This window comes from Diadema antillarum, unplaced genomic scaffold, assembly GCF_040938485.1.
Source record: "Diadema antillarum isolate AM-2024a unplaced genomic scaffold, OU_Dant_1.0 seq00002166_RagTag, whole genome shotgun sequence".
Classification (NCBI taxonomy): domain Eukaryota; kingdom Metazoa; phylum Echinodermata; class Echinoidea; order Diadematoida; family Diadematidae; genus Diadema; species Diadema antillarum.
This window is the reverse complement of record NW_027272804.1, coordinates 1-11,837: the sequence shown is the minus strand read 5'-3', so window position 1 is coordinate 11,837 and position 11,837 is coordinate 1. Positions and strand designations below refer to the sequence as shown.

The 11,837-nt window shown below is 42.4% G+C and overlaps 1 protein-coding gene across 1 annotated transcript; it reads left to right on the top strand.

Moving 5' to 3' along the window:
* Positions 1–4,207: 4,207 nt before the first annotated feature.
* On the top strand, positions 4,208–11,232 carry LOC139714116 (uncharacterized; the record flags this gene model as incomplete). The annotated part of the gene is made up of 2 exons (XM_071625838.1): positions 4,208–4,557; positions 11,066–11,232. Coding segments are annotated over exons 1-2 (517 nt in total), but the record flags the coding sequence as incomplete, so codon positions are not given.
* Positions 11,233–11,837: the final 605 nt, after the last annotated feature.

The following is an 11,837-nucleotide window of genomic DNA, read 5'->3' as shown; positions in this document are numbered from 1 at the left end:
CCTACTGCCGTTACGCAACCATGCGTTTCCGGTTTCTGAAAAGACGCGCGCCACGTAAAGTGCACACGAGTACGTGTACATAGGTATACAGCTGTGTGTAAGGCTGCGTTCACATAGAAGTATTCGGTATTCGGTATTCGGTATTCAGTATTCGGTATTCGCTATTCGCTATTCGGGCACCGAATACACCATCACCAGCACCGTCAACTCACCATCCCATGCAGTGAGGATTTCTTCCTCCTACATCCCAGCAAATCTTATTAACAATTTCTAAACTGCATCAAAATGTCAGTCTACATGCTTATTTTTTGCTAAAGGGCAAATCCAGACCAAAAGTGTCATTATTTCATAAACGCGAGAGACGGTATACGCTCCAAGAAAATCGAACAAGCTCGATTCCCACTTTGCAGCCTAAGGCTGCGTTCACATAGAAGTATACTATTCGGGTATTCGAGCTCGTTTTTCGAGGGCAACGCGAATAGCTTGAATCGAACGATAGGATTTCCTCACACCGGTTCACATAAGAGGGCACTATTCGAAAGTACCGAATAGCTGCGAAAAGTATAGCAAAGTTGCCCTTTAGAAAAAACAAGCATGTAGACTGACATTTTGATGCAGTTAAGAAATTGTTAATAAGATTTGCTGGGATGTAGGAGGAAATCCTCACTGCATGGGATGGTGAGTTGACGGTGCGGGGTGATGGTGTATTCGGTGCCCGAATAGCGAATACCGAATACTTCTATGTGAACGCAGCCTAATGCACGCATATGCTTGGAACAAGGAGGTGTTTCTTTCACCAAGGTTTGAGAAATCAAGAGTAACAACAGTCTCATTCCATTCGATCCCATGTCTCATGCCGCCACTCAGAAATATTTGAAGTATGTGCTAAACTGGAGCTTCCTCACAGATAGGCCAGACAATTGATTCATGTGGCATTGTATCATGACTCGTCACTCTCAAAGGAAGATGTCTATATGATGGTAATTGCTTTTCGCCGTCTCTTCTTAGAAAATAAGCGGCACATTAATAGTACAGGCAGTCAGGGCTTTAGGGCTCTCAAAAGGGCTATGGAAAGGGCTATGGAAAGGGCTATCGAAAGCCGTTTAAACATGGAGAAAGTTGAATAAACGCAGCCGACGAAAACAAGCGGCACATTGATAGTACAGGGGAGTGGACAGGGCTTTCGAAAGGGCTATCGAAAGGGCTTTCGAAAGTCGTTTAAACAGGGGAAGTTGATAAACACAGGCTGTGTTTATCAACTCCTTTTCTCGGCAGAAACAGGTTATCCAAACAGCTTTCAAGGAATTTTTACGAGTTGATAAACGCAAAGCTGTTTTGAAAGCCCTTTAGAAAGCCTTTTTACGAAAGGGTGCGTTTATCAACTCTCCTTTCTCGGCAGAAACAGGTTATCCAAACAGCTTTCAAGGAATTTTCACGAGTTGATAAACGCAAAGCTGTTTTGAAAGCCCTTTAGGAAAGCCTTTTCGAAAGCCCGAAATTTGTGACGATCCAAACAGATTTCCTAAACAGGTTATCAGAAACCTGTTTGTAAAAGCCTTTCGAAGTTGGCTGCGTTTATCAACTTTCCCCAGTTTAAACGACTTTCGAAAGCCCTTTCGATAGCCCTTTCGATAGCCCTTTCCATAGCCCTTTCGAAAGCCCTTTCCATAGCCCTTTCGAAAGCCCTGTCCACTCCCTGTACCATTAATGTGCCGCTTGTTTTCGTCGGCTGCGTTTATCAACTTTCGATAGCCCTTTCCATAGCCCTTTCCATAGCCCTTTCGAGAGCTCTTTCCAAAGCCCTGACTGCCTGTACTATTAATGTGCCGCTTGTTTTCTAAGAAGGGAACGGCGAAAAGCAATTACCATCATAAAGACATATCTTCCTTTGAGAGTGAGGAGTCATGATACAATGCCACATGAATCAATTGTCTTCCTATCTCCTTGTTCCATGCGTTTCCAGCTTCTGAAAAGACGCGCGCCACGTAAAGTGCACACGAGTACGTGTACACAGGTGTATACATACAGCTGTGTGTAATGCACGCATTTATGCTTGGAACAAGGAGGTGTTTCTCTCACCAACAAGGTTTGAGAAATAGAGTAACAACAATTTCATTCCCTTTGATCCCATGTCTCATGCCGCCACTCAGAAATATTTGAAGTATGTGCTAAACTGGAGCTGCCTCACAGATAGGAAGACAATTGATTCATGTGGCATTGTATCATGACTCGTCACTCTCAAAGGAAGATATGTCTTTATGATGGTAATTGCTTTTCGCCGTCCCTTCTTAGAAAACAAGCGGCACATTAATAGTACAGGCAGTCAGGGCTTTGGAAAGGGCTCTCGAAAGGGCTATGGAAAGGGCTATGGAAAGGGCTATCGAAAGTTGATAAACGCAGCCGACGAAAACAAGCGGCACATTAATAGTACAGGGAGTGGACAGGGCTTTCGAAAGGGCTATGGAAAGGGCTATCGAAAGGGCTATCGAAGGGGCTTTCGAAAGTCGTTTAAACTGGGGAAAGTTGATAAACGCAGCCTGTACAGCCAAAGGCTTTCCTAAAGGGCTTTCAAAACAGCTTTGCGTTTGTCAACTCATAAAAATTCCTTGAAAGCTGTTTGGATAACCTGTTTCTGCCGAGAAAAGGAGTTGATAAACGCAGCCTTCGTCCACTTACGCATACACACCAATTATGTCAAGTTTCATTTGGATACTTTGAAGTTATGCTGTCCACAAAACCGATTACGGACGAATGGACAACCACAAAACATAATGCCTCCAGCGACACTTCGTGGCGGAGGCATAACCGTTATTGCATCTAGAATATTTTCTTTTGCTTTTTTCTTTTGCAAAATATGAAAGCCCAAACATTTTTTTTTTCATATCCAGCAAGAATAAAAAGAACGACAATAACAATTTGACGGTTACACCTCGTTATTCCGAAGGTTCGTTATTCCGAAGGCTCTTCAGTCCAAAGATTCGTTATTCCGAAGGTTCGTTATTCCGAATTTCATTTTCGGATTCAGAAATCTTCGGAATAACGCCACAAATGTTCGGATTAACAAAACCTTTTTCATATTCGGATAATGATTGAACCTCTAGGTATAGGGAATTTGTGTGTTTTGGATTAACGTACCTTCGAAATGACGAACCTTATGGACTAGAGAAACCTCGGAATAACGAACAGCACCCCAATCTGACATCCTTGAAGATTTCACAGGAAAAATATTTTATAGATGAAGTTGAAAGGAGTGAAATGCCATAAAAAACGGGAAATTTGATGCATTTTTTTTTTTGCCTTTCAAAGGCAATATACTTGAAATGAAAATTTCATGCTGAATGTATACTTGGTGAAGGAGAAACTTATACCTATATCATGTTATGCTGCTATTTGTATAAAAAAGTTTGTGAAAAAGATTAACAATGTTGTGTTTATTTTGCTGAACATGAAATAATAATTGATGAGGAGAATTTGTCTTTTAGTCGAGTATAGGCCTAATGATCATGGCTGAACCAAAATATTTGGTAAGCGACATTGTTTTGACATTTGCCCAATATGCAATTAAAAGAAATTATATAACTTATAAGATGAAAGGAATTAATTTTAACAAACGTTCTTTATGGATTCACTTCAGAAATGAATTTCTTCAATATACAAATTACCTTCAGTTTTTACCATCACACCTGAGCCTTTACCCCTCTGATTGATATTCTCTTGCTTTCATGTAAGTTACCGTTAAAATGATGAACTTTTATAAGATTTAGTAAAAACTATCTTCGGTAAATAAAATATATTATATTTATTGCAACCTATTATAATATTATGTTATAAATTTAACGTGCGAAGGTAGAGGATGAAAACATGTAAATCGAATTAGTTTGTGGCATATATCATGATATATCACTGGGAATATATACCCCTCTAACAGGAAACAATGTTACAACCAGAGGATGGAAGCGAGAGAGGGGGAGGGGTCTGCAATCACCAGTCACAGTTGTTGTTGTTTTGTCTTCACGTGGTCCTTGACAATTTAGTGATAGAGGTGGTCTCTAACATTGTATATAGGGATTATCACTCAGTCTCCCACACTTTCATTGTGATATGGAAAGGCATGCAGACTGCATCCGATCTTCGCTTTATCTTCCAGATTCTTCTCAAAACGTGACGTAGAGTCGACAAACCTGGAATCGAATCTGAGGTTTTAATCATGAGATCGAACCGCGAAATCCGAATCGCCATCTACTCCGGATTCATCGGGATGATGATAGCCTTGATTCTTCTTCAGGTCTACATGAATCGCAGCTACGCGCGAAGACTTCACTCCCAAGAGCGCGCACGGAAGCAAGAGGAGCGCTTCCGAGATATTGCAGATTGCGTCCAAATGAGAGCGCATACACCCTGCCCCGCAGTTGGTCAGCCACAAAATTTGTGGGAAGTCTGCCCACAGTGCCCAGATCGTGTGTTTGCCCTACCGGAGAGTCTGCATCAGTTTGTTGACGACCACATGCGAATTCAGCGCGGAAGTCCGCTTATCATCGCCAAGGTGCAGGGCAAAGGGTAAGGCAGGGAAAACAATATATATATATATATATTTTTTTTAATGGAATGTCATGTGTTAGAAAGGTTGAGAATATTCTTGATCAAGGCTTTCGCTATGTGCAAGCAACAGCAGAACTGCTGATCACGGGTCTTAATTTTGCACGAAAAACGCAATTCTACTGATCAGAGATCTTTAACCCTTCGCGAGCAAAAAATTAAAACTCTGATCAGTAGTCTTATGTCTCATGGATAGCGCGGGAAGGGAAAATACTCGCTTCCGCGTATTCTCGGTCTTCCCGTCGTGTAGCGAAAACTCCCTAGTGACTCAACACGCATAACGCTCTACCACTTCACTACTATATATGATCAAAACTGCTGTGATATAGGTTATAGCATTATTATTATTATTATTATTGTTATTATTATTATTATTATTATCATGATTATTGTTATTATTGTTTTTGTCATTATGATTATTATTATGATTATTATGACCATTATTATTATCATTATCATTTATAATAATAATAATAATAATAATTACTATTACTATCATTATTATCATTATCATTATCATTACCCTATGCAATAACCAGGAAAAGGGGAGTATGGGGAATGGGAGGATGCATCCCCACTCCCCAGAAATGGAGGAGGGGGGTGACCTCTACAATCACCCCCTGAAATTTGAAAAAAAGATAGAAGAAGCAGAAATGTGATTGTATCAATTGTGGCATATTGCATGACGCTCTTACTCAGTTTCCTATCATAGGATACGATGTATACATAACTTTTTCAAGTTATCTCCCCATGTGTATACAAAACTTTCTCAAGTTCTCGCTTCGCCCGCTCGCGAAAATAGTAATATCGACGTAAGGGATGGTCCAGACGTTGACAACGTCAAATGATATACGCCTGCATGTATACATGCTATGACACGCGAATTAAACGCGGGACCATCTGCAAATTACGTAGGACAACAAACAAATAAACAGACTACGTCCATAATTGAACCCTGTAGAGCCCACTAATGTCAAAATCGACCACTAATGTCAAAACAACCACTAATGTCATAACACGTCGACGACAAATGTCAAAACAACCAGTAATGTCATAACACGTCAACGACAAATGTCATAACAACCACTAATGTCATAACACGTCGACGACAAATGTCAAAACAACCACTAATATCATAACACGTCGACGACAAATGTCAAAAATCGGATCAACCACTAATGTAATAACACGTCGACGACAAATGTCAAAATTTCCATTTTCACTGCTAATGTCATAACACGTCGACGACAAATGTCAAAATCGGATTAACCACTAATGTCATAACACGTCGACGACAAATGTCAAAATTTCCAAATTTACAGCAAATGTCATGACGCGTCACAAGGGCGGATCCAGGAATTCAATAAAGGGGAGGCGCCTTTACAAAATCAAAGGCTGGCGCGACCCTTGCCCCCCCCCCTTTTCTTATATCTATTTCTGTTGTGTTGACAAAATTAAGAGAGGGGGCACGAAAGGGGGATGCGCTCCTTCTAAATCCGTGATTGCGTCAACCACAAATATCAATATTGGATTAACCACAAATGTCATAACACGTCGACCACAAATGTCATAACGCGTCACAGGGGCAGATCCAGGAATTCCGTAAAGGGGGGGGGGGGCGCCTTCACAAAATCAAAGGCTGGCGCGACCCCCTATTCTTATTTTTGTTTCTGTTTGGTTTAACCTAATATGTGAGGGTGCACCAGAGGGGGAAGCGCCCCCTCTCGATCCATCATTGCGTCAACCACAAATGGAAAAAGTCATTGCTTGCATTATAGAGGCGGATCCAGAAATTTTGTAAAGGGGAGGCGTCTTTACAAAGTCAAAGGCTGGCGCGACCCTCTCCCCTCCCCATTTTCCTTTTTTGTTTCTGTTGTGTTGACGAAATAGAGAGAGGGGCACTAAAGGGGGGGGGGGTGCGCCCCCTCTCAATCCGAGATTGCGTCAAATCGGGAATTAACCACAAATGTCATAACACGTCGACCACAAATGTCATAACGCGTCACAGGGGTGGATCCAGGAATTCCGTAAAGGGGGGGGGGGCTTTACAAAATCAAAGGCTGGCGCGACCCCCCCCCCATTTTCTTATTTTTGTTTCTGTTGGTTTAACCTAATATAGTGAGGGTGAACCAGAGGGGGATGCGCCCCCTCTCGATCCATCATTGCGTCAACCGCAAATGGAAAAACTCATTGCTTGCATTACAGGGGTGGATCCAGGAATTCCGTAAAGGGGAGGGGCGCCTTTACCAAATCAAAGGCTGGCGCGACCCTCCCCTCTCCCATTTTCTTCTTTTTATTTCTGTTGTGTTGACGAAATAAAGAGAGGGGCACTAAAGGGGAATGCGCCCCCTCTCAATCCGCGATTGCGTCAGCCACACATGTCAAAATCGGGGATTAACCACAAATGTCATATCACGTCGACCACAAATGTCATAACGCGTCACAGGAGTGAATCCAGGTATTCCGTGAAGCGGGGGGGGGGGGGGGGGGAGGGGAGGACGCCTTTACAAAATCGAAGGCTGGCGCGACACTCCCCCCAAAATTTTCTTATTTTTGTTTCGGTTGTTTTAACCCGATAATTATAGTGAGGGTGCACCAGAGGGGGATGCGCCCCCTCTCGATCCATCATTGCGTCAACCACAAATGGAAAAACTCATCGCTTGCATTACGGGGGCGGATCCAGGAATTCCATAAAGGGGAGGGGCGCCTTTACAATATCAAATACTGGCGCGACCCCCCTTCCACTTTCTTCTTTTTATTTCTGCTGTGTAGACAAAATAAAGAGAGGGGGCACTAAAGGGTGATGCGCCTCCTCTATAAAAATCCGTGATTGCGTCAACCGCAAATGTCAATATTGGATTAACCACAAATGTCATAACACGTCGACCACAAAGGTCATAACGCGTCACAGGGGCGGATCCAGGAATTCCGTATGAGGGGGGGGGGGGGGAGGGCGCCTTTACAAATTCAAAGGCTGGCACGACCCCCCCATTTTCTTATTTTTGTTTCTGTTGTTTTAACCTAATATAGTGAGGGTGCACCAGAGGGGGATGAGCCCCCTCTCGATCCATCATTGCGTCAACGACAAATGGCAAAACTCATTGCTTGCATTACAGGGGCAGATCCAGGAATTTTGTAAAGGGAAGGCGTCTTTACAAAGTCAAAGGCTGTCGCGATCCCCCCTCCCCCATTTTTTCTTGTTATGTCTGTTGTGTTGACAAAATAAAGAGAGGGGGCACAAAGGGGGTACGCCCCATCTCAATCCGCGATTACGTCAACCGCAAATGTCAATATTGGATTAACCACAAATGTCATAAGACGTCGACCGCAATTGCGTCACCCACAAATGTCAGAACTCATTGCTTGCACTATATAGGGGCGGGTCCAGGAATTCCGTAAAGGGGAGACGCCTTTATAAAATCAAAGGCTTGCGAAACCGCCTCGCCCTTTTTTTATTCAATTTCTTTTGTGTTAATAAAAATAGAGTTGGGGAGGGAGTACCGCACCCCCTCTCGATCCGCGACTGAGTCAACCACGAATTAATTTCAAAACCCATTGTTTGCATTGGAAGGGCGGAGCTAGGAATTCCGTAAAGGGGAGACCCCTTTACAAAATTAAAGACTACCGCACCCCCATTTGTTTCTCTTTATTGTTTTTTATTCGTTTAAACAAAAGAAACACGTCTCCCCTTTATACGCTTTATGGAATTTCTGGACCCGTCCCTGTAAGGCAAGCGATGAGTTTTAACATTTGTGGTTGACGCAATTGCCGATTGAGAGGGTGCGTATCCCCCTCTGGTGCCCCTTTCTATTGTTGTTGTTGTTGTTGTTGTTAAAACAACAGAAATGAAAAAAAAGGGGTGGGGCAGGTTTTAATTTTGTAAAGGCGCCTCCCCTTTACGGAATTCCTGGATCCGCCCCTGGAAGGGAAACAATGAGTTTTGACATTTGTGGTTGACGCAATTGCGGATCGAGAAGGGGGCGCATCCCCTTTGGTGCCCTCTCTCATGAAAAAAAAAATCAAAACAACAGAATAAAGCAAAAAAGGGGGGCTGCGGCAGCCTTAATAATTATTTTGTAAAGGCGGCTCCCCTTTACTGAATTCCTGGATCTGCCCCTAGAATGCAAACGATGGGTTTTGACATTAACTTGTGGTTGACGCAATCTCAGATTGAGGGGGAGGCGCACGCCCCCTCTAGTGCCCCCTATCTCTTTTTGTGTGTTAAAACAGCAGAAATAAAAAGAAAAAAATGGGGTAGGGTTGCTGCAGCTTCAATTTTGTAAAGGCGCCTCCCCTTTACGGAATGCCTGTATCCGTCCCTATAATGCAAGCAATGAGTATTGACATTAATGTGGTCGACGTCTTATGACATTATTTGTGGTTAATACAATTTTGACATTTGTGTGTTGACGCAATCGCGGATCGAGAGGGGGCGCATACCCCTCATTTGGTGCCCCCTCTCTATATTTTGTTAACGCAACAGGAATAAAAATAAGAAAATTGAGGGGGGGGGGGGGTCTCGCCAGCCTTTGATTTTGTAAAGGCGACTCCTCTTTAAGTAAATTTGGAAATTTTGACATTTGTCGTCGACGTGTTATGACAGTAGTGGGCATTATGACATTGTCGTCGACGTGTTATGACATTAGTGGTCATTATGACATTTGTCGTCGACGTGTTATGACATTAGTGGTTGTATTGACATTAGTGGTCGATTTTGACAGTAGTGGGCTCTACAAACCCCCTTCATTTCCTGAATCATTGAGCAAACGATGATGACTCTGATGACTCAGTCAGGATACATCTATGGGCATACACAGGAATGATCAGGGGCGTCGATCCTGGGGGGGGGGGGGGGGATGGTGCAAAGGGGCATTTACACCGCCCCCATGGAAATGTTGGGGGCAAACAAATCATTTGTCCCCCGAACAATTACCGAGGTCAGGACAAATCAATCTCGAATTTTCTCGATGGAAAATTGTCCAAATACCGCCAGAAGTATGCACCAGATCGTTGAAGTGCAATCATAAACATGCAGAAGCTCCCCACTGGGTCCCTTTCGATAGACTTTGTACACTCCTTTTGAGACTGACGTACATAATTATATTTCCTAATATTTTATCAAAGAGTGTGCTGCAGACCTTTCACTTACAAAAGTTCCCTCATTTGCAGAGGCGTTGATGGGAGGGAGGATTGAAGGTTCCCCTATATTATTGGGGGAGCGACATTGTTACCATTTTTTCTTTTTTTTCAATAAAATTGTCCTCTTCTGGGACCCCCCCCCCCCCAAAAAAAAAAGTATGTAAAAAATAAAAGAGGATAAGAACGACGCATAGTTTAATTTTAGGTGCCATCGTGCTATCTTTAATAGGCTTTCCCAACTTCTAGCTAGACGGTGGACAGGATGTAAGGATTTTTTTTCGCTCTTTTCTTTCTCGCTTCACTGGTTAAGTAGGCCTTATAAGATATCCTATCCGCTTGCTAAAACCTGCCTGCTTAGAGTTTAATTTGTGATTTTCTCTGTAAATATAATGTATGACATTATATGATGAACAAGTTTTATGTCGAAGCGATTCACCTCGATTTGCGGCTTGTGTTTGTAATATAATTCTCCTCAAAATGGTACATTTTTCATGAAATAGAATAGCTATTTTCATGGATGCATGTTCTTTTTCAGAAGCCTTAACGCTACCTTGATATTATAGACGATTACATTATTTTCTGTAAATTTATACTATCAATCTACACCTTTGCAGATGACTATTTCCCCTCCACATCATGTAAGGCAGGTGTGCACTGCGACATTGACCATTTTGTGAAATATTGTCTTATAAACTTCATTTTACAGCTGGGTATTTTTCTAGTTGATTGATCTGAATGTCCACATCATTTCATTTTATTTTTTTCTAAGTAGGTGTATACCGGTGTGTGTTTTGCAGAAAGGGAAATGAGGGTGTTTTGGCATTTTCGAAAGATCTCATGCACAATTTTACTGATTCCTTTTTTTTCACAAATACTTACGCACGCAAACACAATTAAAGATCTTGAACAGTTCAGTGGGTGAGGGAGGGCAACTGACCTTTTCCATCTCTCAAATCTGATGTCATTATCTGGACACCCTATACAATTAATTGGTCTATAGGTGGCGCTGTACATCCTGTCGGTCTCGTGGGCTTTCTTTGCCTAGTGTCGGTCTCGTGAGCCTCTTTTGCTTAGTGTCGGTCTCGTGGGCTTTATTTGCGTAGTATCGAGCTCATGGGCTGTATTACTCGTGGGTGTCGGTCTTGTGACATGCACCCCGACTGTCTGTGTCAGCCAAATTACCGTTCCGCCACTAAATCCTCAATTGTCTCACAATCATAAGTACATAATTATGAAACCCAGTACTACGATGTGTCCATAGGTGTTCGTCCACTTGATGCATCTATTTTTTTCATCTTTCATCACCTGACTGATACCACTATACGGACAGTCTCCCAAGTTTCTACCTATCAACTCATCCAAAAGAGAAGGACGAGGAGACCAATCACCTGCTCTCCGGACACACCTCATGGCAGGACAAAACCCTGGTCAGATTTTGCAATCTTATGAAGAACGCTCCTGACGATGGCTTGTTTGTAGACGTTGGTGCTTACGTAGGTAGGTAATAGGAAGCAAGAAAATAATGCTTACAAAGATGAAGAAAAAAGAAAAGAAAAATAACATGATGGTCACAGAGAGGACAAAGAAATGGAACGAGAAATAGACTAAAAGAAATCAAAGGACAGGTATATGCTGGTCAGATTGTCTTTTACCCCAGTTACTGTATTGAGAACTGCCGGAGTACAAAAGAGCACAATTTGCCAGATACTGTTTATTCCTCTCATAAAAAGTATTCAATGATCAATCATTCTGTACAATTTTTATTAACTTTTTCGCATATCCCTAGCTCTTAGCCGGCAATTTGTATTTTGTACCTTCAGTCAGGGCCCCACGTGAGATCGATTGGGAGCCTCTTGCCTAGAAGTTGAGTTGCATTCGATCGTAATTTCATGCAATGTCAATTTAGCCTCTGAAGGGAATGAAGACCTCAAATATAATATTGCCTTACAAAAACATCAGGTGAAACTGCTACGCAAGAGGCGATACTGAGTGTCATCTGGGTAAGACCAAAAAGCGAACGTAATGAGTAGGTAGAGACCGGGTAGTGAGAATATCTCTTTGGACAAGACGCACTAATAAACAAGAATATACGCTTGTCTGTC